Source organism: Scyliorhinus canicula, chromosome 10 (assembly GCF_902713615.1).
Source record: "Scyliorhinus canicula chromosome 10, sScyCan1.1, whole genome shotgun sequence".
NCBI lineage: Eukaryota > Metazoa > Chordata > Chondrichthyes > Carcharhiniformes > Scyliorhinidae > Scyliorhinus > Scyliorhinus canicula.
The window spans coordinates 154,931,726-154,959,559 of record NC_052155.1 but is presented as its reverse complement, the minus strand read 5'-3'; the positions used below and the strand labels follow the sequence as shown (position 1 = coordinate 154,959,559).

General features: G+C 44.5%; 1 protein-coding gene across 5 annotated transcripts in view; it reads right to left on the bottom strand.

The window, feature by feature from the left end:
* vps41 (VPS41 subunit of HOPS complex) overlaps positions 1–27,834 on the bottom strand; it is a 224,865-nt gene that overhangs the window by 104,703 nt on the left and 92,328 nt on the right. For all 5 annotated transcript variants that reach the window (XM_038809941.1, XM_038809942.1, XM_038809937.1 and 2 more), the window contains exons 7-8: positions 13,460–13,525; positions 3,832–3,951 (exon numbers count right to left, since the gene is read on the bottom strand). In XM_038809941.1, the coding sequence (XP_038665869.1) occupies positions 3,832–3,951; positions 13,460–13,525 (186 nt within the window). The remainder of the gene's footprint in view (positions 1–3,831; positions 3,952–13,459; positions 13,526–27,834) is intronic.

The window sequence follows — 27,834 nt, the reverse complement described above, 5'->3', positions numbered from 1 at the left end:
TCAAAACCAGGAAACCTTCACGTCAGGTCTTTCACGGGGTGTTTGTGACTTCATGTGAACTTCATTAGGCTTTTCAAGCTTTGTCAGGGTTGAAGTCGCATTGTTGAAGATTAAGTGTGCACAGGTCCAAATTTCAAGAGATGTTGAGGGATGTTGTTAAAGTCTTCGTCGATAGGGAGGTGTTCTTCCTCGATTCACTGGATTTCCCAGAGAGTTATGGCAAAACGGGGAATGGATGTGCGACACCACAGGCAGCCAGGGTATAAAGAGTTGACTAGAGGGTACTTGTGATGCATCACATTGCGGTGTTCAATTGGGTATCAAGTTGAGTGTGGCTGGTCCGTACCCATGCACAGTATTTCGATACAGAGAAGACTAGGGTTTTCTACCTTACACAAACAAACTAATCACTTTATGAGGATTGGTAACTCGTTTTGGAGGGTTATTTTATGGGCTTGGATCATTTTCTACTTACAATGGGGTTACTTGGTGTTTCCTAATCTTGTACTTCTCTGGTTAGACATCGGTTTCTTTTCAATATCATGCCATTGGGTGTTCGTACTTTATATGATCGTGTTCTTGGAAAAATGTTCAATGATTTCTGCTGGATTCCATAGTTTGGATGCTTTATTTATATCTTTTGTTCAGTGCAGAAGTTGCGTAATTCTTTGACTGCATGTGTGTCACATGCAGCCTTCATTTTCCCCTTTTTCTCAATGAACGTATCTCATACGCTTGGGTGTTTCAACAAATGGTAACAGGGGAGAGTTATTCACATTGCCTGCTGAACAATAATTCTGATGAAGGAATGGGGCATTGAGCAGTGTTGCTTTAAGGCATCACACTGACGTGCAAATCTTGCATAGTTTATTGCAATTTTTCAGTTGCAATTCTGGTCAATGGGTGCGCGGGTGCTCTGCAAGTTAATGATTGTTTCCAGACTGTTATCTTAACCATTGTCTTGTCGATGCAATGAGCAAGGTCAGGTCTCTGCATGACGGTAGGCTTACAATCGCTGGACCTGCAATATCCACAATGCAAAATATCTGCTTGACAATGGAGAGTTGTTCGAGAACGATGGATCTTAAGAGATGGAATCTTCGAGCCATAGTAGGCAGAGAGTTTGACAATGATTGAGCCATCACTTTCCATTTCTACATGTACATGCATTTTAGTATACAAAGTGGAACAATGTTAGCACAACCACCCATACTGATTTTTGTCAAGACCGTATTTTTCTCAGGTTTCTGTGGGCATGCGTTGTGAATAATGGCAATAACTTTGAATAACTTTGGATGGTTTAACAATGTACGTGTTAATGCTCTGGTCACTGTCATCATCCAACTTTGTAGTTTGGCTAGCCTTCTTGGGTTGCTATCTTAAACACAAATTTGAGATAGTACATGTAAAATTAAGTTCAACTCTTAGCTGGTCTTCCAGTGTGGACAATATTTCTCTCGAGTCTTTGAGGTCGCCTTCAAACAATCCTGCTGTGTTCAGTCCCTGGAGATCATCTTCCCCTATGACTATTTTGACTTTCATGGCTTGATGCTTTTGTTTTAGAGTCAGACAGATCCAAGGAATAGTTCTATCCATTGCCTGAAAGTGAACTCAGGTGGAGGGTCGTCACGTTCTAATTCAGGTATGAAAGTTTTGTAGTCATCCGGTCAGCATTTGCAGGAATTTTAAAAAATCTGTGGCACGAACAAATATTTAGGCTTGCACAGTTCTTCAGGGTTTAAATTTTGTGGTTCCACTAGCTTGCAGTTCCTTGGATGGCCACACCCTGTTGTTAAGACATATGGGGCAGGATTCTCTGACACTGGGGCCGGGTCGGAAAATCGCCAGGCCAGGCGCGATTCACGTGTCGCCGGTCCGCCGATTCTCCGGTCACAAGATAGCCCGAGTCCCGCCGGCACCGTTCACACGTGGTCTTACCCGGCGGGACCTCAGCATCCATCCTGCAAGGGGGGTGGGGATCTGACCCTGGGGGGGCCTCCACCATGGCCTGGCCCATGATCGGGGCCTACCGATCGGCGGGCTGGCTTCTCCTGGTGGGGGCCTCCTTTACTCCGTGCCGGCCCCTGTAGCTCTCCACCATGTTGCGTGGGGGCCGGCACAGAGAAGGAAGCCAGCGCGCATGCACGAGCTCGCGGACATCGGAGCGCCGCATGCGCAGACTCGCCCGCCCATACTGGCAGCTGGAGCTGCGTGAGTCGCTCCAGTGCTGTGCTGGCCCCCTGTAGGGCTCGGGATCGCTGCTCCTGGGGGCCTGTCAACGCCATCGTAAAACGCAACGGCGTTTACGATGGTGTCAATACTTAGCCTCAGGATCAGAGAATCCCGCCCAGGATTAATAACGCTATTGTTGCCATCCCACATTTTTATTAGGCTCTGCCAAGTAAGTTTTGGTGTGAACACGCCCTGAAGCCCAAATAATTTAATGGTGATGAAGTTCTTTCTTTTTCAGCCTTCCTCATCTGGGAAGCTGCCGCTCAACAGACTCTATTGCCTGTACCTGTCGCAAATGTTTATTTGCCTCTGTTGCTAACCTCCTCTCACCCTCTAAGAACGCCTGATCTGGTGGCCCACAGGAGAAGCAATTGCTCCCCTTACTGGAGCTCTGCCCAGCACTACAGCTCTCAGAGTTGGTTGTCGAACAGCTGTTCCCATGCAAGCTGTTACAAGCAGTTGGACTTGCACTCCCTCGATTTGCACGCTTTTCTTTTTAACCAGGACCCGACCGACACCTCTCTGTTGGGGCAAGATGCGACGCCCTGAACACTGGGATCTGCTATGTATTGGATGCCTCCCACTGTTGCAAAATTTACTGTAAGAACTGCAGATGTCCTTATTAGGTCCTCAAACCTCCACACATTGGAATTCTGTTGCATGTAGGTGAGTTCAGTGTTGCAGGCTCTGTAAACTCTTCAATTCAAATCTTTAAACACTACCAGCTGCCACCATGCTATGTTTTATACCGTAGAAACCGCACAAAGAAAATTGGTAACTCAATTAGGTGGATTACTTTGTTTGAAGATATTAAACTATTAAAGCAATAACTGGAAGGTTAGTTAACACATCTGATCTGTGGGACATTTCCTATCTTCTGCCCGATGATCACATGAGAATATACATTACATCTTTCCTGGTAATGCAGAGTAGTTGTAGATATGCCACTTAAAAGGTATACCACAACAGTATCAATGGATATAGTAGCAGCTAGCCAATTGGTTATTGGGAATGTGAATTTCTTGGCGTGTGGGGATTGTGCATCTTTACAGGTTTGCGAAATACTCGTATTTCAGACCAGAAAGTCCCTCAAGTGTCGAGTTGGAAAATTCCTGTTCTAGGACCTATCCAATGTTTTACTTGATAGAACCATAAGGAAGAAACAGTGAAGAATCAGTAGTATAATACTGGCAACAAGGAAAGGTTTGAAAAATTGGAACTTTTTACAGCTGGCATAAAGAAGGTTTAATGGGATTAAATGAAGGTTTTCAAAATTACAAATGATTTTGAGGGTAAATAATGGAAAGATACTAAATGAGTAACACGAGGGCAAACGTTTAGGATAATTAGAAACAGAAAACAGAGTGAAATTATTTATACAGAGGGTTATTACAACATGGAATGCTTTATCATACAGTTACTGAGGCAGCACTTAATTTAAAAGAGAACTAAAGAAGTAACTGAAAAGGAATAAGAAACAAAAGAGCAAAGGAATGAATGGGAGAGACAGCTCCAATCTACACTTGCTTGTAATCAGAGGTTCCAGTGAGAAATTTTCCAAGTTTTATACACTGTTAAGACAACAATAGGTTTCATTACCACACGGTTTGACCATGCAACAAGGTTGCCCCTCCATTTAATATTCGTTATGGTGCCTTCTCCTTCGTGCAATACAATTGTTTTCCACCGGTTCAACCAATTTCGTTCATACAGCAGCAACTTGTAGGAAAGATTTGGGAAGAAGGAATAATAAAAAAAATTAGTCAGAAAGGCACCATGTCAAAATGCAACACCTAAACCTCTGCATGGGTTTCTGGCATCTTTGCTAAATTCTTTCCAATGTACAAATATGTCCTCAGAAAGATGTAAAGGATTTATAATTGTGGTCATTAGCATTGTAGCTATTTAAAAAAAAATCTAAATGAAAAGATGAATGGTAACTCTCGACTATTCTTCCTATTGCTTTTCATTTTATTGAATTTTCCAGTTGGATTTGCAGCTTTATGGAAACATCTATTTTCAACATCTTGTAGCCTTGAATCTGTATGCCATCTCATCATGGCCATACCCTGCTCGAAATGCAATGCAATTGCAGCATGATCAACCACATGGGGGCAGAATAATGCAAAGATTGAAACAAAGAACAACGCATCGGTTACCGAGAGCCCGACGAGCAAAACACAGTGTGTGGGGAAAGAAGGATATTACAAATAGAGACGGAAAGAATTAAACTAAATCCAAGTGAAGTGAAAAAAATACCTCATTTGGTACCAAGGCTCCATCTACTTAATATTGTTACAACAAAGGTCATTGCATTTTTGTACTGTTTTTAAACCTTGGTTAAAAAGAAAGGGGTTATGTGACTATTTCAGATTTGCCTGACATCAAGCCTGGCTGAGACAAGGGACAGGTGAACAAGGTGCAAAGCTCTCATACCTGGGAACAAAGGGTAAGGGCAGCTGTGCCAACAGTAAAATAGACTAGCCGGCTTCAAACTTTTGGGACAGAAAGAAAAAGAGAGGGAGGAAAATAGTGTGGCCAACAGAGAGAGGAAGCTGCAGGTTCACTGTGAACTACCCAAATCGGATGTGGGAGGGGGGATGGTCGCTAGTCAAAGAAACATATCCTGCAGCCATTTAAAGTTTCTGGGGAATTCATCCTGGCATGGCCAGAGGGCAAGAACAATCATTAATGTGGAAGCTGGAAGCAGTTGTGGACTGTTTGATACAAGAACTATAATTCTGTCGAGGCTGTGATGTGTGGTAAAAGAGAAATGTTCCTATCTGCAGTTTAAAATACAAGTTTTCCAAAAAAGTGTTCAGTTAATGTTTTCAGTCATTTGTTAAAAAAGCAAAATCTTGTCACGTCATTCTTTTCAGCTATTAACTGGAAATTAGAATTTCTTTTTAATTAGCATCAGTCTCTACAGGAGTCGCAAAATGTATAGAAACCAATCAATGTGTACTAACCAGAATCCTTGACCAACTTTAAAGAGTGATGTTCCTGGAGCGTATAATAATGAATTTTTAGTTAGGAAGTTTTATTTTTATTCATTCTCAGTGCATCTGGTGACGGTACACCCACAGGTGTAGGGGAGGAAGTTCAGGATTTCAACTGAGACTAAGTGAAGGAACGGCGATATATTTCCAAGTCAAGATGGTGCTAGGCTTGGAGGGGGACTTTTAGATGGAGGTGTTCCCATGGGCCTGCTGCCCTGGTTCTTCAGGTGGTAGCGGTAGCAAATTTAGACGGTGCTTTTGAATGAGCCTTGGCGAGTGCTGTGCACCCTGAAGGTGATATACCTGCTGCGCCTGTTCCTCTGGGTGGTGGAAGTCAGCAGTTAGGGAGGTGCTGCTGAAGAAGTCTTGGCGAATCGCTGCTGTGCACTTTTGTCAGTAGTACGTACACTGTGCGCTGAAAAGGTGCCACTGTGTTCGACAATTTATATAAAATGGCATTTAGAGGGCTGCACGGTGGCACAGTGGTTAGCATTGCTGCCTACGGCACTGAGGAGCCGGGTTCGAAGCCCGGCCCTGGTTCACTGCCCGTGTGGAGTTTGCACATTCTCCCTGTGTCTGCGTGGGTTTCACCCCACAGCCCAAAAGATGTGCAGGTTTGGTGGATTGGCCATGCTAATTTGCCCCTTAATTGGAAACAAATAATTGGGTACTGTAAACATTTTTTAAAGGAAAATAAAATGGTATTTAGACACCATTGTTCTGCTGTGTGCAACACAATGTTCCAAGAATAATCTGTGAACAACAAGGGAACTCAGCAACCACTAAATGAGCAAAATAAATTACTGGCAATTGAAACGCAGAATGCTGCAGATGTTGGAAATCTGAAATAAAAATAAAATGCTGGAAATACTCAACAGGTCAGGGAGCCTCTGTGAAGAGAAAATGAGTTAAAGTTTCAGGTCAATGACCTTTCATCAGAACTGGGAAAGGTTAGAGGCGTCGTAGGTTATGAGCAAGTGGTGGGTGGGACAAGGACAAAAGGACAGTCGGTCATAGAGTGGAAGACAGGAGAGACTGAATGGCAGGGTTGGTCTTACAGTGTCCCAGTGAAGGCCAAAGTGAGGAACAGCACCTCATCTTTCAATTAGGCACTTCACAGTCTTCCAGACTCAACACGGAGTTCAACAAGGTCAGATCATAAACTCCATTTCCCCCACCCTATTCTGTTTCTTTTACCTTGCATATTTCAGTTTTTCCCTTATGTTCATTTTTCGATAGTAGCACACCTGTGCCAGGTTTGATTTATTTTCTTGCCCCATCATCATTTCCTTTGGCCCTCTCCTGCTTTTATTTAAGTTATCTCTTTGCCTCTACCAATCAATCAGAGTCCACTTGCCAACTCCCTACTCATACAGTGCAAATTGTTGTTTTCCTCATAATAGCGTTGTTGTGAGCTGCCCTGATGAGGGCCAGGCGAAAAGCTTCGTCGGGTCACCTATTCATGTTCTTAAGCACAAGGCAAACTTTCCATTAGCTGAAGGTTTTCATTTTGAATTGTTTTAACACAGTGGCATCGTTCAACCAGCACTTTACCACAAAGAATGCATTACATAACTTGAAAAACATCTCTGTGTAAAGGTGGAGGAACCTGGATAGTGCAGTCTGATTAGTTTCTCTATAATAAATTGATGGAGCCAAGATAATAGGTGAAGTTTCTTTCTTTTGACATGGCCATCATTTCATTTCCAACCTTCCCCATTTGTCTTCTTTCCTTTTTCGCCTTCATTTTCTGCTCGTCTGATTTTCAATAACCAGCATGTCATTCCACAGTTTCATTTTTCTCCATTTCTTTTATTGACTGTTGCAACCTGGAACATCTTCAATTAATTTTATTTTATTTCTTGCTTGGTCAAGGAGTTGACACATTGCCGAGTGAACCCAAGTGTCCACCTCCACTGCCAACAAACACTTGCACGCATTTCCCCCACTCAGTGGCCCCACTGCACAACAAACCAGAATCAGTCCTTCTGGTTCCAGCTTTCACTGAGTAACAGTAATCTGGTCTCTGAGCTAGTTTAAGATGTAAGCTAAATTATTTTGTTGACAGTGCTGTGTAACTACAATTCAAAGCCATGATTAAGCAAAGAAAAATAAGCCTTCGAACTATTTACTGACCAGGATTGTCAGGAAATCATCCTTCACTCGAGTCTAAACTCCTGTAGCTGTACCGAAGCCAACTTCTTATCCTCTATTAAATATGAACAATCAGTTCTGCCTAAAACCACTCAAAACGTTAAACAATAATAATAATAACCTTCATTGTCACAAGTAGGCATACATTAACACTGCAATGAAGTTACCAGGAAAATCCCCTAGTCGCCACATTCTGGCGCCTGTTCGGGTACACTGATGGAGAATTCAGAATGTCCAATTCACCTAACAGCACTTTGGGACTTGTGAGAGGAAACTGGCCACCCAAAGGAAAGCCACGCAGACACGGGGAGAACGTGCAGACTCCGCACAGACAGTGGCCCAAGCCGGGAATCAAACTGGAGACCTTGGCGCTGTGAAGCAACAATGCTAAATGTTGTGCTGCCCTAAGACTAGAAGAAACTGAAAAACTGGACAGAGAATGGGCAAAGTGATGATTTGGGTATGGATCTTTGGTTTAAACTAGCAACATTTATAAAGGAAAAATGGGAAGTGAAAAAATAGGAAACAAATGAATACAGAAATCACCGTCAGTGGAAGTTGAGCTGTTAATTGCTGTACTGGTGAGATTTGAAACAGGGTATCCACCCGACTGATAATTACAATCAGATCACAATTAATTGATAATAAATTTGCTTCTTATAGAAAAAAAACTAAATTGCATACAATTTTTGATTTAAAAATATGATAAAGTAGTAGAATAATACAGTATAAAAGGAAGTCATTCAGCTTTTGTACGTGTGCTGATTCTTCAAAGAGCTATTCAATTATCTGTCTTTTCCCCAAGAGCCCTACATTTTTTTTCCCTTTGTAGTATAGATCCAATTCCCTTTTGAAAGTTACTATTTAATCTGCTTTCACTGCTTTTTCAGCCAGTGCATTTCAGGTCATCATGACTCGCAGCATAAAAAAAACTTCTCTCCCTCTCCTCTCTGTTCCTAGTGTGAATTATCCTAAATATGTGCCCTCTGGCTACTGACCCACCTGCCAGTGGAAACGGCTTCTATCTATTCTATCTAAATTTTTCAGAATTTTGAACACCTCGATTAAATGTTCCCTTAACCGTCTCTGAATTATTGCATCTTCTCCAGTCAATCGCATTAGCTTTGGTAGACAAAGCTGCCATTAAAAGAACCACGAACCAAGTGTGTTGAAACCATGTTAAGTTTGTTCATATTATGATTGCATTAATTATATTTTAGTGGATTTAGCTGAATTGGACATCAACTTGAACAATTCATTAGACAAACCATTGACAAAACATAAGAAAGTATTAAAAGGATTCACACCTCCTATCAGAAGAAACACATACATGAACCTCATTCTCTAGCTACATTAGCATTCCTGCACAGTTGCTTTGCTTCCAGCTACCTTGTCTGTCGTACAGGGCCAACTACAAAAATGATTAAAAATAAGAGAAACGACAACAAAACAATGTTACACCATATATAGTATGTACTGGCCGGTTTTGCAAGCTGGCAGGAACAGCAGGTCAGAGCCAATCAATAATAAGCAAGGTGTAGTTGTCAACTAAATGTCAAGATTAGATTAAGTAATGTTGTCAGTTCCTGCAGCCTTCACATAAAGTATGGTTTCATTAAACTACTACCAGTAAATACCCTCCTGCAATTCAGAAAAACTGCAGAAATGTTTTGTTTTCCAGTACTTTAGGTTGTGAGAAAAGTATTTGTCAATTGATCCTACATAACACAAAGGCGATACTGATGCTTCCTCAACGTCCAGCTGATTCAATCAGTGTTTCTATTGGAGCACTTGCAGGAGTGTACCAAGGTATTTCTGAGAGGGGAAAGAATGAATGATTGGGAGAGTAAAGTGGGCAGCACGGTAGCACAGTGGTTAACACTGTTACTTCACAGCGCCAGGGTCTAGGGTTCGATTCGCGCTTGGGTCACCATCTGTGTGGAGTCTGCACGTTCTCTCCGTGACTGCCAGGGTTTCCTCCGGGTGCTCCGGTTTCCTCCCACAAGTCCCAAGAGACATAGAACATAGAACAGTACAGCACAGAACAGGCCCTTCGGCCCTCAATGTTGTGCCGAGCCATGATCACCCTACTCAACCCACGTATCCACCCTATACCCGTAACCCAACAACCCCCCCCTTAACCTTACTTTTTATTAGGACACTACGGGCAATTTAGCATGGTCAATCCACCTAACCCGCACATCTTTGGACGGTGGGAGGAAACCGGAGCACCCGGAGGAAAGCCACGCACACAGGGGGAGGACGTGCAGACTCCACACAGACAGTGACCCAGCCGGGAATCGAACCTGGGACCCTGGAGCTGTGAAGCATTTATGCTAACCACTATGCTACCCTGCTGCCCCAAGACGTGCTTGTTAGTTGAATTGGACATTCTGAATTCTCCCTCTACGTACCCAAACAAGCGCCGGAATGTGGCGACTAGGGGCTTTTCACAGCAACTTCATTGCAGTGTTAATGTAAGCCTATTTGTGACAATAATAAAGATAATAATAATAAATCGCTTATTGTTACAATTAGGCTTCAATGAAGTTACTCTGAAAAGCCCCTGGTTGCCACATTCCGGCGCCTGTTCGGGGAGGCCGGTACGGGAATTGAACCCACGCTGCTGGCCTTGTTCTGCATTGCAAGCCAAATGTTTAGCCCACTTTGCTAACCAGCCCCTTGTTTGTAACCAGATTGTTATACTGTTGTTGTGTTTTCCTTGTGAGGTTGATTGAGGAATAAATATTGGCAAGACAGTGGGGATGACTCCACTGATCGTCTTCATAGTAATGCCATAGAATCATTTCTATCCACCTAAGCAGACAGATGGAGTCTCTGTTTAACATCTCACATATTACAATTCCCATGAATATTGATAACTTTGAAAAAAATATTTGAAGGTCCAGTTTATCAGTTGAACAGGTGACTGACCCAACAAGATTTCACATTTAAGACTTTTACTGTAACAGACTGAAAGTACTATTGACTAAACACTCTGTTGTAGGCAATGTATATTTAAAACTATGGCACAGAACTTTTAAAACGTTGTCACATATGCACCACATTCAACTCTTCCAGAATCAGTCCAAAAATTCTTAACTTCTGAATGTTTACTTCGGTTCTTTTTCTTTCTCAGACTGGTAACTGCTCACTCCAGAATTATCCTTAATGGCGAGTGTATTCTTGGCAATTTGCCCTGTACTGCAAGCTAGGGGAATCTTCCAACCTCATTTTAACTCATGAATTTTCAACCTGAGCATGAGCTTCCACGGTTCGGATACGTGAACCACAGAGCCCTTCAGCTGCTCTCCTCCATCTCTCTTGGACCCGAGCAGCCTTAACCACCTGTAACAGCGTGATATTTTAAGAAAGCCTGTAACCCAATATCATAATGGCTTTGTTCCCTTCCCCATTTCAAAGCCCAATATGAATCATATGGGTCTTTTATCCAGACAGGAACAATAGTGAGCACACTTTGAGATTCCAACTCTCTTACCTTGCAAGTAAATGGATGGTTTAGCACAACTGTCCACAATTCGACATCCTGAACACATTCCTGGGACTTTGGAGACTCTCCATCTATCCACTATTAACATACAGCTGTTGCCATTATATCCAAAACACCATTGTGCCTTTCCCCAGGTAAAATGAATCTGGGTCCCCTCTAATCTCCAACAATCAAATCACCCAAACTTGCCATTCGACATACTTCAGAACAGGTCACACGACTCCCTTCATTTGACCTTAAATTAAATACACAATCCCAAACTATTTTATAAACCATATAATTATAAACACATCTCAGAGTTAGCATCTCCAACAACACCACACTCCTTCAGTATTGTACTGGAGTGTTAACATACAGTTTTGGGCTCAAGCCCTGGACTGGAGTGGGACTTGAACCCATAGAGGTGAGAGTGCTACCGACTAAGCCACTGTTGACACAAGTGTCACAGAATGCAGGCATTGGAGTTCTGCCCAAGTTGATGTTTATAGGGTGGAGCTCAAGAAGCTTAACAGAACACGTCTCAATGTTTGGATTAACAAAAATAATTTTTGGCTGTGGAATGTGAGAGGTACATTTAGAGGAAGTTAACACTAAAGAGGAAGAAAACCTGGTATAGATATTATAGCTACCACAACATCTCATTGCATTTTACAGGCAATATTACCAATCAAATTCATTTTTCCTTGCAAGACAGGTCAAATGTTTTCTGGTCTCTCTGGGTAGTTCTTAAAATAGTTGAATCCTTAATTTGAAATATAATTACTATATGAAAGGCCCCCCACCCCCCAAACCTCACCAAACCTTGGCCACCTGGTTAAAATCATCCCGATCCAACTAGCCTCTGACCAGGTGACTACCCTCCAACTTTGCCCAACTACCCCCCAACCACCTGACTACTCACTAACCCAACTACAGATTTAACCCCCCCCCCCCCCCCCCCCTCAACAAATCTCAGCTGGCCCGGCTAACCTTAACCCAACCAGACTACAACCCCCAAGCAGACCCAGCTATCTCCGTGACCCGACGAACCCACAACCCAACCAAAGCCTGTTTGAGCTAATTCCACTCGGACCCCAAAGCCCCTTGCTTAACAACCAGCTACTTGTGGTACAAATCAAATATATCTACTTCTACAAATGTCCTCTCCACCTCCATTGTATAAAGATTCACATCTGGTTCAGTTAGTGGTTTATACATCTTGGATGTTCCCACGTCTTCTTTGATATACTGTTCTATATTTTTAAAAAGCACACTTATGAATTTCTCATAAGAAACTGACCACGCCCATACTTATAATGGAAACTGCCAATATAAATCTGTCACATTGTATTTACACCATGCCACCACTGGAGAGGCTGCAGGGGCCCCCACTAACAGGAAAGTACACCAATGTTTACTGTCAGTTCCTTTATAAATTGAGAGATAAGAATCTTTGATTGAAATATATCAATAAGTGGACAACATATGATCTTAAAATAGGGATAAAACTACATCTGCATGTCCTGGTTTAATGCTCATCTGTCCTCCACAACATTTTGATTGTTTTTCCAGCTCCCCCTCAATGTGAACATTCTTCACATTCTTCAAATGTGAAGAAACTCAACAGAACGTTTTAGTAAGAGCATTTATCCATCACAATCGACCTATCCCCTTTTTAAAAGCCAAGCCATTACATGTAATAATGATAGTTAATCAATTTTTGATTTAGAGGGCTGAATGGCGTAAAAAAAATGTTGTCAGCTCTCCAATTACTGCAAATCCCAGTGCATATAAAACCCTGCTGCCTGTATCCTGTCATGTCGAAACTCTCCTGTCCATATTCTACTCTCATCCATGATCTACATATGCTCCTGGTCCCTCTAATGCCTCAAATTTAAAATCCTCATCTCTGTGCTTAAATCTCATGTACTCACATCTTCCGATTTCCGAAATCTCCTTCTAACCAACTCCCATTGCCCCGAATCCTCCCATTCTTGTGTTCTATCATCTTTTCAGTTCCTTTGTCCAGCCACGTCCAATCCAATAACCATGCATTCAGCCACCAAAGTTGGTTCCGCTCTCTTATTCCCTCACAGCTTTTCAGTCTCTCCACCTCCCTCACCTCTTTAGATACACTCTTTAAAATGCATTCTTTGACCAGGCTTTCATCAACTTTCTTAATCTTTCCTTCTTTGGCAAAGTGCCCGTCTTTCCTTACACCCTAAACATCTGAGGAATTGTGTCTATTAAATGCACAATAAAAAAGCGAATTGCAGTTTGTTCACTCCTGGCAGACTAAAGGAAGAATCACTAATTGTACAAATTTCCTTCCTTTGAGAAATGTCTAACTGAGCAGAAGGAACAGCAACAGTACACACTTTGATATTTTATCTGCTGATTCATGCAAAACAGTTTTTAGGTGATGAGTACCGTATAAATGACATTTGTTGCTATTGTGTTGTAGCCAACAACAAATGCACTTTAAAATGCCTGCTAAATTAAGTGAACAAAGAAATTACAGTTCTGATTTTCAGCTACCCTGGCACAACTTGCAGCATTCAGAAAGATAGATCAACATGCTTACCTTGTTTCCTCCTGTGATGAACTGCTTACTGCTGGATCTGCCAAACTGTGGATGAAGAGCCACGATCTAAAATAAAAATAACGAAATCAAACTGAGAATGGCCAATAGTATTTTTGTAGTTCTTTCTTGGGATCTGGGTGCACTGGCAAGACCAAGGTGTAAATCTTGTTCCTAGCTACCTGAGGAAATTGTTGGTGGGCCATCTTCTTGGGCCACCAGAGTCCATGTGATGAAGGTGAGCCCAGAGTGCTTTTGGGTAAGGAGTTCAAATGTACAAGGAATGTCTCAACCTTAGCTTGACAACATTTGTCTGCAATCATTTGACTACCCCTTCCAGTATTTCCTTTGTCTTGTATTTCCTATATTCCTCCCATGGCATCCTCTAAACATCTCTCCTTAACTTACTGCAATTACATCAGTAAATACCACCTTGCCTCACTGCATCCAATTGGGAGCAGTGGTTTCAATGTATCCTTCTACCTCCTATCATGTGTTCAGAATGTTCATGGTTTTAACTCCCAAGTTTGCTTTTCCCCCCAAAGTGAACCTTCCTCCCCCCCCCCCCCCACAACAAATTTTGAATGGGGGCTGGTTAAGAAAAACACTAAAAATGCAAATGTCACTTGATGGTTCATTTGTGAAGCACAATACAGAGTGACAAGGTTTATGTCATTTATAAGTAATAAGAAGCATTAAACATTTCCCTCAGCTGCCATGGGAGGCAGGAATTGCTTCTGATTCCATGCATCAAGCAGGCACATAGCGAAACAATCTTAATTTACACATGTGACCAACTACTGCTGCATGAGACATGTATATGAGCACAAGAACTGATGTTTACAGAATTTTCTCAAATTAATCACCGATGTACAACCATTTTCTGTTACTACACAGTAGTTAACAATTAGTTCTGCTTCAATAGATTTTCAGCTTTTGACAAGATTGAAAATCGATAAAACTCTTCCTAGCCTCAGGGGTACAGCAATGAATGGTCGAATGGGGTTCCTTTCATGAAATTCCCGACACAGAGAGATTCCAACTTCAATGCCACTGATCCACATATACTTTGCCAAGGGAGGCAGGAAATGTGTGGCATTTCAGTTCAGCTGGTTTGCAGATGTTGCATACTGTATGTGGCAGCAGAAAAGTGTGAATAAATGCAAAAAATGTGAAGAAACTCAACAGAACGTTTTGGCAAGAGCATTTATCCATCACAATCGACCTATCCCCTTTTTAAAAGCCAAGCCATTACAAGTAATAATGATTAGTTAATCAATTTTTGTTTCAGAGGGCTGAATGGAGTAAAGTATTGTCACAATGCCTTTGCAGCAGCGAGGCCGGGATCGAACCTGGGTCCTCAGCACCATGGTAGCAGTGCTAACCACCACTTGCTAAAACTATACAAGGCACTAGTTAGACCACCCCTGGAATATTGTAAATAGTTTTGGCCCCATTGTCCAAGAGAAGATACAACGGCAATGGAAGAAATCCAGAGAAGGTTAACTAGGTTGGTTCTGGGTATGGAAGAATTTTCTGATGAGGGGAGTTGAGTTGGTTGTACTCATTTTAGTTTAGAAGGATGAGAAGTGACCTTATTGATTCTCAGTGTAGATGCTGAGAGGCTGTTTCCCCTTGTGAGAGTCTAGGACTGGAGGGCATTACCTCAGAGTAAGGGGCTCCCCCATTTGATACAGAGATGAGGAAAAATTAATTTTCTTTGGGTAATAGTCTGCGGAATTTTTCCACAGAATCTTATAATCCTATCATTCGAGGTGGTACAGCACCAGGGACCCGGGTCCGATTCCATGCTTGGGTCAGTGTGCGGAATCTGCACGCTCTCCCTGTGTATAGTTTCCTCCACGTGCTCCGGTTTCCTCCCACAAGGCCCGAAAGACGTGCTTGTTAGGTAAATTGGACATTCTGAATTCTCCCTCAGTGTACCCGAACAGGTGCAGAAGTGTGGCAATTAGGGGATTTTCACAGTAACGTCACTGTGGTGTCACTGTAAGCCTACTTGTGACACTAATAAAGGTTATTATTATAGAATCCCTACAGTGCAGAAGAAGGTCATTCGCCACATCAAGTCTGCACCGACTATGCGAAAGAGCACTTACCCAGGCCAACTCTCCCGCCTCATCCCTGCAACCTAACCTTGGCATCTTGGGACACTTAGGGGCAATTTAGCTAGGCCAATCCATCTAACCTGCATATCTTTGGACTGTGGGAGGAAACCAGAGCATCTGGAGGAAACCCACGCTGACACGTTGACAAGGTGCAAACTCCCAACAGTAATCCAAGGTCGGAATTGAGCCTAGGTTCCTGGTGCTAAGGCAACAGTGCTAACCACTGTGCAACCATGCCGCCCATAGAAATTTAAGTCGCCGTAGTCCCCGAGGACAATCGACTGCCGTCTCCTTTTGAGAGCTGACTGGTGGTGATTTAACTAAATTTCACCACACCTCAAGCAAAGGGGGAGATTGCGAAGGTGGGACCTTCATGAATAGCCTCAGCCAGTACAGGAGAGGAACCCACACTGTTGGCGTTGCTCCGCATCACAAACCAGCCATCCAGCCAACTGAGCTAACCTTTTAACTGCAGAGCGCTGTGGAGGCTGAGTCGTTAAATATATTCAAAGCTGAGAGAGACAGATTTTAATCAATCAGGGAATCAAGGGTTATGGGAATAAGGTGGGATGATCTCAATAAATGGCGGAATGGACTCGAAGGGCTGAAAGGCCTATTTATGCTTCTACGTTTTACAGACTCTTGGTCCAGATAGAAGCATATACGGTAACAATAGATGATTCACAAAAATCCAAAGTGCCAATATAACATGAGCCTTACCAGGTGGTTTTCATATTCTGCAGCTATTGATTTCAAGAGCATTGGGCCAGCGCAATTACAGCCTTGATTTGCATCTAATTCATGATATACCAGGCCTGGTGGGACTTTATACTGTCGTTATAATAAATAAGTTGTATTCATTGCCCTTTACAACCTCAAGGCATTCCACAACCAATTATTATTTTGAAACGCAACTACTGCTGGAATGTCAGTAACAATTTGGACACTGAAAGGTCCCAGAAATTGCAAGGAGAGAATGGTCAGATAATCTATTTTTAGTCCTGCTGGTTGAGGGAATATCTGGCCAGGATATTGGGGAAGATTCCCCATTCGCTGCACTTCATTAATTTACTTGAACACAAAATTGAGGTTGAGATTTTGTACAATGCTTAGGGTGTGCTGCACTGTTGGAAGTTCAGTCTTTCAGCTTAGTTACCAAACGGAAGCTCCATCTGCCCTCAAAGTCAATGTAAAAGCTTCCGAAGTACAATTCAAAGGGCAGCAGGGCTGTTTTGCGGTGTTCTGCAAAAACAAAATCCTCTCAACCAACATCATTAAAAAAAAAATAACAATTTCATTTATTTCTCTGCTTTTCGTGGGGCATTGCTGCATGCAAATCGGTTGCCATGTTTAAGACATGCATGACCAGTTAAGTGTCCTGTGAAGGTCTCAGGTTGTGAGAAGGGTGCAATACCAATCTCATTGAGCTGAAAAGGGAGAGAGAATCATGCGGTCATTTTTACAAATTTCACAGAGCTCTTCTTCTCCGTTAGGTTGAGCAACTCCGCAAAGCCACCCCCCCCAAAAACCAGGTCACCATTTAAGAGCATAATTCAAAACAAAAACAAAGATGTAGTAAACCATACTCTCAGTAGCGCTTGAAGAAGGCAAATGATGGAAAGAATCCTGTCCCCTTGCTAACTTTGGTTCGAATAGTAATTCTGAGATCACCAACTGATTGCTACCCCTTCCACAAATATTCAGATCCCTCCACTATTGACGAACAGTGGCAGCCTTGTGTGCCATCTACCAGATGCACTGCAGGAACTCGCCAATGTTCCTTAGGCAGCACCTTCCAAATCCACGACCCCCACTACCATCTGGAAGGACAAGAACAGCAGATACCTAGGAACTCCACCACCTGGAGGTTTCCCTCCTCGTCACTCACCATCCAGACTTGAGAGATGATCATACCATTAAGGGGCAGCACGGTAGCATGGTGGTTAGCATAAATGCTTCACAGCTCCATGGTCCCAGGTTCGGTTCCCGGCTGGGTCACTGTCTGTGCGGAGTCTGCACGTCCTCCCCGTGTGTGCGTGGGTTTCCTCCGGGTGCTCCGGTTTCCTCCCACAGTCCAAAGATGTGCGGGTTAGGTGGATTGGCCATGCTAAATTGCCCGTAGTGTCCTAAAAAGTAAGGTTAAGGGGGGGGCTGTTGGGTTACGGGTATAGGGTGGATACGTGGGTTTGAGTAGGGTGATCATTGCTCGGCACAACATCGAGGGCCGAAGGGCCTGTTCTGTGCTGTACTGTTCTATGTTCTATATATAGGAGATCCTTCACTGTCACTGGGTTAAAATTCTGCAACTTCTCCCTAGCAGCACAGTGGGTGTAGCTACACCTCAGGGACTGCAGCGGTTCAAGAAGGCAGCTCACCACCACCTTCTGAGGGGCAACGAGGGATGGGCAATAAATACTGGCCTAACCAGTGACACCCACAAATTTTTAAAAAACTCCCAGAAATTGCCATCTGTGATTGAAATGTTTAACTTTTGTCAAATTCAGCAGGAAGCCTCTTAAAATATTGATAAAACCATCAATTATGTCTAAAGGAGCATTGCAAGACAAGAGATAAATCTTCATGCTGAGATAGCTGTGAATCAAATGCAGATTTTGCAATTGCCAAGGAAATTCAGAATGCAGTCAAGCACCTTGAAGTGAAATGGAAAACTCCTACCATGATATGGAATGGTCTCAATGGTGGGGAAGATCACAATTTCCAACTTGGTATCATTTTACCACAAGATTAAAGGGTTCATTTTACAAAGCTCCCCAATCTGTATAGAGCCGCTCAATGTGCAAGCGCAGATCAGAGATAGAGCTCATAGTCCCAATTCTTCAACTTGCACTCACTATTAGTAAGATTGCACGCTTCCTGTGGAATTGTGTAAGATTGTCCCTCTGTCGAGGAGTGAATGAACTGACCAAGTTAGACAGAAATGGAGCAATTAACCAAAGATATGGATGCTGTCGGTGCTGATCCATGGAAGTTCTTTTTGAAAAACCAAGAGAAGAATTGATGGTGCACGTCCAGCTCACTCTTCCACAGAAACATATGATTTCTCCTAACCCAACAGCCAATTTCGAAAATGACTTTGATTTTTTTGGCATGTGACCCTTGCCTGATACCATTTCGGGGAATGTCCACCATGATCATACTGCATAAATATGCTCGCAAAACATAAAGCTGACAGAGGCAGTAGCAGAGAAGAGTCGCCAAGACCATTTTAATTTTAGTCCAAGAGTGATAAGGACTGAAGGAATGGCATTTATTCTACTTGAAGCGTAGACTGTTTTGAGAGTGCTCCAATTTAATAATGAGCTGTAAGGAATAAACCTTACAAATTAGTGAATTTGTCAGATTTGATAGGGATGCCTTTGCACCAAATACAAATGAAAAATTCAAAAGAAAAGGAAATGAGGGAAAGTATCAAGTATTCTTAGACTAGTTGAACTGGTATACAATATAATTATCTTCCGTGCTTGCTTAGGGCTGCAATCAGCAGCACGATATATGCTGCAGAACCCACCTGCCGCCACACTTAGTTTCAAAGTTCGGTCATTTAGGAGGATCTGAATTTTTAATGGTATGATCATTGATAAATGCGGGCTCTGGTCCTGAAGGTTTAATTAAACAAGTTTGCAGACACATTCCTCCGTTAACGAGCGTTGAAGATTTACATTTATTTTACTGTATCTCTCCTTCAATCTCATCAGTCTTCCCAATCTGCGGCACGTTTTCTGCACATGGTTTAAATCAAAATTGGATTTCTTGGGTGGAATTTTCCTTTTTCAAAACTAAATGTGGTGGCAGGCAGGTTCCGCAGTGCGTATTCTGCTTCTTGGAATGGTGGAAAGTCGTACCCAATTCCACGCTTTGAAGCTGGGTTAATTATGCATAGGCGAGTATCTCCAATAGCGGGTCAGGAGCTGATTTTTCCAGCCCACTATTACCGGGGACGGTCAAAATTCTGGGCGTCATATTCAAATGCCACCTAAGGACACACGTCTCACTCTCTCCAACTCACTTGTCTGCAGGACACGCATAGATATGTCAGCGTACTAAAAGACGGCTGCATGTTTCTTCACCCACAATGACCCCCCCAGGCCTTGATAAGGATTGTGGGTGTATAGGGATGGGCACACCCCATGGACAGTTCCGAAAAGCACACCAACCTCATCTCGCTGGTTTGGGAGGGCAGCGCAGAGGATGTCAGCATGGCTGGCCATCATATCCACAACGCCATCCAGTGCAAGAAGAACGATAATCGCATCCACTCCACAAGGGTCAAATCATCCTTCAACTCCCTCTAATATGACGAGCTCATGATGACATCATGTACTCAAAGGGCTCCTTGTACACAACCATTAGTAAGGAACACATATCACCACTGATTTACTCATGGAAAAAGTTTCACATCACCACAATATAATCGATCATTCGGCACACACTCTATCCTCAGCCCGTCTGGTGTAGGCTCAACACTCACAGCGGGCATGCATGTAGCCCAGCATCAGCTCAATCCCTTCTCATCACATGCCTTTCTTTGGTCTTCATCAAGGACAAGCTTGCCCACAACAGGCAGGATTGATCCCAGACCGAAGAGGGACTGCCGCTACTGTACCCATCAGTATGATACTACCGAGATCGCTGAGGAGGAGGACAAGGATCACTCTCGGAAGGGGAGATTGTATTGTCTCAGCAACCTAGTACAGATCACTCCTCCTTCAGTTTATCACATTCTGACAATCACAGTGGGTGACATGCAGTCTTGTAATCTGCATTCTCAGGAACTAACACTCTCTTCTCTTTCTTATACACGCCTGTCGAGTGAGGCCAAAAAGCACCTGTAGAGTGAGGCCAAAAAGGCTGACCAATGCAAGTTCTAGCCCTCAGGCCATTTCAAATGACGAAGTTGAGGAAGATCCGTTATTGCGCTCATCCCTGCCCTCCAACAGCGCAGAGAGACAAACCACCGTTGGGCAAGGTTTCAGATTAGATTCGGACTCGCGTACTGGAGATCACCGCATTGACATGTCCCCACAGCACTTGGAGACAGAGACAGCACATTTCTCCGGAACTCGAAGGGTGGCTAGGGACCAGCTGCTCATTCAGCTCCGAGTCAGATGATGAGCATCTGAGAGAGTTCGACAAGTCAATGCTGGAGATGCAGAAAAAGCGGTGGAATATCAGGCAGAGATTTGGCAGATTAGAGAAGGGTGGACAAGTCTATTTATGCTCAATTTGATTTGTGGTTCTGATGCGAGTGTGCCTCAAAGTCACCGTGGGAAGGTTGGAAACCACCATGGAGATCTTCGTCCAGGTGGTTTTGCCAGATTTGTACTTGGCCCTGGACTTCATGGGCCACACACATACATATGCAAGAGGGGGAGGAAGCATCTTCGAAACATTTAAACATAGAAAAAATAGGAGCAGGAGGAGGCCATTGGGCCCTTCAAGTTCGTCCGCTGTTCATTATTATCATAACTGATCATCCAACTCAATAGCCTAATTCGCTTTCCCCCATATCCTTTGATCACCTTCAGCAAAGTGCTACATTTATAGAAACTTCTTCCAGGTCCAGATCTTTGTCCAGGTGTCCCTTCTCCTCAAAGTCAAGAAGGAGCCCTCGATCTCCTGCACAGGGAGGATGAGCTGGATGGCCTCCTTCTGCACTATAGGAATTCAATGATTCTGTGTGTTAAAATCTCTATTGGAAGTGTGCGATTAAAGCACTCGAAACCCGTATCCTCATGATTCACTATTGTGTGAAGGCAACCTTGAGGGATTAGCGGCAGCATTATCACTGTTGCGTGGACTTTCACTTCCCAGAGAAAATATGTAAATACAGGGGGCACCGTTGACTTTCTTAGAGATCATGGCCTGGGTGAACCATGATGCCAGAGGATGCTGAGCGAGCTCTTGATGTGATAAGTTGGAAATTCCTTTCATTGAATCAGAATGGCATTAAGGGACAGGTGAAATGGGGCTATCTGCCCTTGCCTTCACTTTGCTCCAATTGGAACCTGGTTTAAAAGATAGACATTGTGGCTGCAGAAGGTGCAATTAAGACGTCATAAATGTGAAATCATAATTTCTTTTAAGCCATGCTTATGTTTACAAGGAAAGGCCTAATGGGTTATGATTTCTGGGGACTAGATAATTAGGAACAGTGTGCTGGAATCTCCGGTCACCGCTGCAAAAATTGCGTTTGGTGACTGGCCGGAGAATCCATGTTTATGACAGAATCGGGGGCGGCGCCGCTTTCGCGATACTCTGCCCCCTCCAAAGCAACGTACTCATAGAGTACGCTGCGCCATGTATCGATGGCCTCAGGACATTGCCTGAAGCCCCCCCCACCCCTGACTGACAGTTCCCCTCGGCGTTGGTCTCTCATGGTCTCATCCGTCGGGAACTCTGCGTGGCGGCTGCAGACTCAGTTAGCGTCGCCACAGTCGGGAGAGGGTCTTACCACTGGCAGGGGGACATTATTCAGGGCTGGGGACACTGTGGTGGGGTGGTCCGGGGCATGCAAGCCGGTCAAAGGGGGGGGGGGGGGTAATTTTTCGTGGGCCAGGTCCGCAAGCAACCCCCAAAGCACGGCATGGCCGCTACGGGCTGCAGTCATGTGCATGCGCGGCCACCGACATGGCAAATCTCCAGGACGTATCGGCAGCTAGAGGCGGGTGCTCAGTGCTGCCGTCCTGATAGCCCCCAGCAAAACAGGGAATCAATAGCCATTTTGCACCAGTTTTCCTGCCGTAAAATGCCATCAGTCCCATCCGGCGTGGGGACATAGCCCCAGAAGCGAAGAATCCTGCCCAGTGTGCCTGAACCCAAGTAAGTAGTTGGGATTTGAGTGGGATAAACATGACATAGTAATGGAAGGAGCCAGATCTGTAGCAGTCGGTTTTGAGTCATTTTTTTGGAGGCGGTGTGTTATAGAATTTACAGTGCAGAAGGAGGCCATTGGGCCCATTGGGTATGCACCAGCCCTTGGTAAGAGCACCCCACTTCAGCCCACCCTTCCGACCTATCCCCCGTAACCCAGTAACCCCAACCACTGTGGACACTACTGTCTCTCTTTCTCTCAGTCGCCTTTCAAAGAACTCTATCCAGAGATTGGCAAATAATTCTGTGTTTGCTAACTTTATTTAAAAGTGTTTTTTGACCTGTGATGGGTTTGTTTGATTGGAGATAAACGTGGTATGTTTGGATTTAGTGTTTTTTATTGTTAAGCATTGTTTAACAAGTAATCTGTGATGTTAAGATAGTTCAATACTGTGTTAATAGTAAAGTTTGTTTTAATATACCATATCCCTATTTGTGTGTGGAATCACTCATGGAACAAAGTATTCTTTCCTCACCGCTTTACAAATTTAAAAATAAGTGATTGGGGTTCTTGTCCAGTATCCTACCAAACATTGGGGTCTGGTCTGGGATTGTGATGTTTTCTGAAATGAAACATTTAACAGATGAATGATGCTCACAATCTGCAACCAATAGGACCTGTAATGGTCACTAACGTGCTTTCTGTCCAACTAGCTTTGTTGTTGATGCAGCCTTGTATATGATGTGCTATCAGACACATCAAGTGACTAAGATACAACACTTGAGACTTCACATCCGAGGTTGGAGTTTTGAATGATTGATACTGGATGCCTTCAGGCTGTTATATGCCAATTCTGGAAAGCACATGACAATCTTGCATTGATGGGATGCCATATTTACTACACCTGTGCCTTCTTAACTGTTGCCTGCATAACCAAATTTCACATTCCTGTGTTCATGTTGAAATGTAGCGACTGTGATGTTAAGCCATCGACTCTTACATTTCCCTGTTAATGCACTGAAAAAGGCATTGGTTCCAATTGGTGTCTTCCGAAGGATATCTTCCTCTTTTCTTTCAGGTCAGAATTTAGTTAACTCTTGTGGCACCAAAAAGTATGAGGACGCCCCAGAAAGAGCCCCTTAGTCCAGCAGTGCACTCCTCCAACACTGCCTCACAACCCTTCCAGGCAGATTTGCTCGTACTTTCGATTTATAACAGCACCACAACTTTGATAGTAGAGAACCACCACCTCGCGCTATTATTTTGAGACCAGCTTGGACATTACCCCTGACTTCCCACATCTCAGAAATCTACCTGGAACCTCACAAAGTGAAGGTAGAATTCTCTCCTATTTTTCTCCGGGCTCCACCAGTAATAGTGGATACCTTTATTTGTGGTTGACATTCCTACCCTTCCCTCGAGTCCATCAGCATGACTGCAACCCATGACTGTTTCAACTCTCTTACTCTGAGAGCCACAGAGAGTCTACTCTCTGTTTCCTGACAATATGATTCTATGATTCTAATAATCCCAAGATTTATCTCTAGTCTCTGACTCTGACCTGCCAGCCCAAGACCTAGAATTTTGACACGAGTTCTCTATTGCCCTCATGACTGAAGACTACATTTTCTCCATTTGCACCCCCGTCCCACACTTATGAGTCTCTGAGCAACCCAACCCTCTTGTGCCACATTAACATACCCACCCCCTACTTCCCTATTCCAGAGAGTGTGTGTGCATGCACCCCCCCCCCCCCCCCCCCCCCCCCCCCCCGCCCCTCCCATTCACACATGTGGTATCCCAGTCACCCCCTTGTTTGTAAGCTTTGCATTTCCCTTTTGCCACCTGCCTTTTTGGGCTCCAGCTTCCCACCCCTTGGTCTCCCCTCTGCCTGCCATTGTTTCCCACCCTCTTGCAGACCCTTGTAAAGCCTTTGTGCCCCTATACTCCCACTGTTCACCCTTCCCCCGCAATCAATTGCAAAGCCTTCCTGCACCTTTACTCCCAATGTGCATTCAATCCTTAGCCCCCAACCGTGGTCATTGTTGGCCTCTGAATATTGAGCTTGGTCTGAGTTCCACTGCACAGTTGTGCATTTCAGGACAACAGCGGTGCCCACTTGGAGCAGACTAACCCTACAACCCACTCAATCACAATACTTGCCCATGTCTGAATGCTGAGCGCAGCATGAGTACCGCTCCATAGTAATGGCCTTGTGACCACAGAGGCAGCCAGCAGGAGGAGACTAACCCTACATTTACAGCAGGTGATGTTCCACAGGCATCGCAACGGGGCTGGCGCAGCATGGTGGCCCCTCGGCTTTTCCACTCACCATGAAGTCGCGAGCGAAGTGAAATCAGGACTGTGCACGCCTCCCTTTTTCAAACGGGATTCAGACCGATCCGATTTCCCCCTGGCATGACACAAGAGCATAAGGCGGCACATGATTTCAGCGAGGTGCTACTTTGATGAGCATTCATGAGGTGGACCCACCGGCGGGACCGCAGCGAACTGTCTGTATGCCGGCACCTACCCAGTCACTCTCACACAAAAAAAAAATCAACTACAACCGAAGGTCAGTTCAAAGCTTTCTTGCCATTGAAGGGGTAGAGTCTGGGTTGCAGAGACTGCACACGCAGGGAAACTAAATGGGCTGCGGGAACGGGGATTCAGAAGTCTTCCGAATCTACATGCCACTATCCGGGGGGGGGGGGGGGGGGGGGGGGGGGGGGGGGGAGATCCAAAATGTCGGGGAAGAACAAGTGCCATGGATGCATTTGATGAAGACCCAAGAGATCTGGAATTCATTGAGGAAAGATTCCAATTATATCACTTAGTGAATCAAACACTAGAGAACCTAAAGGTCGCAACTTTTTACGTAAGTCACTAAACCTTCATGCTCCTACCAAATTTAGTACATCCAGCAAAACTGGGATAGGAGTCCTATATCAAAATAACAGATTTTAGAACGGCATTTTTCACATAGAACTCTGTTAATTGCAGAAAGGTTTTGTTTCCATTGCCGTTATCAAGGTGAGAGCATTTTACAATTCGAAGCGACTTTAAGAAGGTTAGCAAAATACTGCGAGTTTGATGCAACAATTGGATGATACCCTTCGTGATAGGCTTGTTTGCTGACTCCACAGTAACGCTATTCAGGAGAAGCTGCTTACTGTAAGTGACTTAACTCTCAAAGCTGCTGCGGAACTTGCCACATCTATGAAGCCAGCAATGAAGGAAGTTTCACAGATAGCGGCTGGAATGAAGGTCCACAAAATGGATACCACAAGAAGAAAGGCCGATGTACACAGGCTGGACACTCAGCAGGAAAATGCTGGAGTAGAGAAATTAAATGCATAGATGGTGGCAAAAAGGGCCATATTGCCAAGACATGCTGGGCTCAGAAAACTGCAATACCAAGGGTTTGCAAAAGAAAACACATCTAAACAGATTAGTCATGTCTATAAATTAGTAGACAAAGTCCAAGACCACTCAGAAGATGACATACCTAAGCAACTGCAGGAGCCGAAATCAGATATCTTGTTGGTGTGGGGCGATCAACAACATTTTTGGGCTTATCCCAAACTTAATGGTCATCAAATAAAAAGGAAAGTGCATACTGGAGGTATCATTGATACCCATTACAATTTATAATCAAAAGCAGAAGCATTTGCCTTACTGTTCAATGTGATCTTGAGGAAGTACAAAGAAGAGATTGCACCATTGAAAGGATGCATTATAGTTGAAAGTATCAGTCAATGGGCAGATGGCGGAATTACCTCTTCACATTGTCCATCGAAATTTTCTTGCTCTATTTGGAAGAGCATGTCTGACAAAACTTAAAAAACTCAACAGGGGGGCAATAAATCTGCTCATGAATTTGAAGAACAACCTACATAAACTTCGGGAGATATACGTGAAGGTGCTCAAAGATTCACTAGGTTCCATTACTAGAGTTGAAGGACTATTAAAGATCAAGTCAAACAGTACACCAAAATGTTTCAACGCTAGAACTGCACTACACAACATCAGGCCAAGTTGAAAAAGAAAGGCTAGTCCAAACACAAGTCATTGAACCAGTTGCTACAAGTGAATGGGCAAGACCAATAATTCCTGTATCGAAATGTGATGGCTCAGTGAGACTACGTGGAGATTTTAAAACAACTATTGTGCACAGATCACGATGCACTGCCTCCGATTGAAGAGTTATTAGTTGTATTTTCTAGAGGACATAAGTTCATTAAAATTTACAAATGCATGGCTGCAAAAGCAAAACCGTGACTCACTATTGTGAAGCACAATGGTCTGTTTGTTTCAGAAGACTTCCTTTTGGAAGAACATCTGCTCTTGCCCTTTTTCAGAGGCCATGGACGGGATTCTCCGACCCCCGCCGGGTCGGAGAATCGCCGGGGGTCGATGTAAATCCCGTCCCCGCCGTCCTCTGAATTCTCCGGCCCCCCAAAAGTCGGCAGGCGTGAATCGCGCCGCCCGCCACGGGGAATGGCGGGGACCGGCACGACTCAATGGACCCCGGGGCCGCCCAAATTCTCCAGGCCGCGATGGGCAGAAGTCCCGCCCGTTTAACGAGGGTCCCACCAGCATAAATCAAGGTTGGTCCCTACCGGCGGGACCCAGCTCCGTGGGCGGCCTCCGGGGGGGGTGGTGGTGGGGGGAGCGACGGCTCGAGAGGATCTGGCCCCGGGAGTTGCCCGATTGGAGCACACCGATCCGCAGGTAGGCCTGCGCCGTAGGGGCACTCTGTTCCTCTCCATCGGCCGCTGTGGTCCTCCGCCATAGCCGATGCGGAGACGAACCCTCCCGAGCATGCGCCGGGATGACGCCAGCATACGCTGGCGCTCCTGCGCATGCGCCAACCGGCCGGAGGCCCTTTGGCGCCGGTTGGCGTGGCGCCAAGCCCCTTCCCTGCCGGCCGGCGGGGCACAAGCCACTCCGGGGCGGGCCTAGTCCCTGAAGGTGCGGAGGGTTCCGCAGCTTTGGGGCGGCCCGATGCCGGAGTGGTTCACGCCACTCCTCGGCGCCGGGCACCCCCGCCCCGCCAGGTAGGGGAGAATCCTGCCCTATGGATCCAATTCTGAGTGGGCTCAATGGGGTGCAATGTTATTCAGATTGCGTTCTCACCGCGGGTTCGAGTGAACAGGAACACTTAAAGAATTTGGAAGCGAGACTGAAACATTTACAGAGTCACAAACTCAAGAGTTAAAAAGGAAAAGTGTGACTCTTTCAAGACATAGAACATAGAACAGTACAGCACAGAACAGGCCCTTCGGCCCTCAATGTTGTGCCGAGCCATGATCACCCTACTCAAACCCACGTATCCACCCTATACCCGTAACCCAACAACCCAACACTAGTCAGAAGAGTGTGAAAGTGAATACAATGAGGTCAAAGAAGCCTGACAG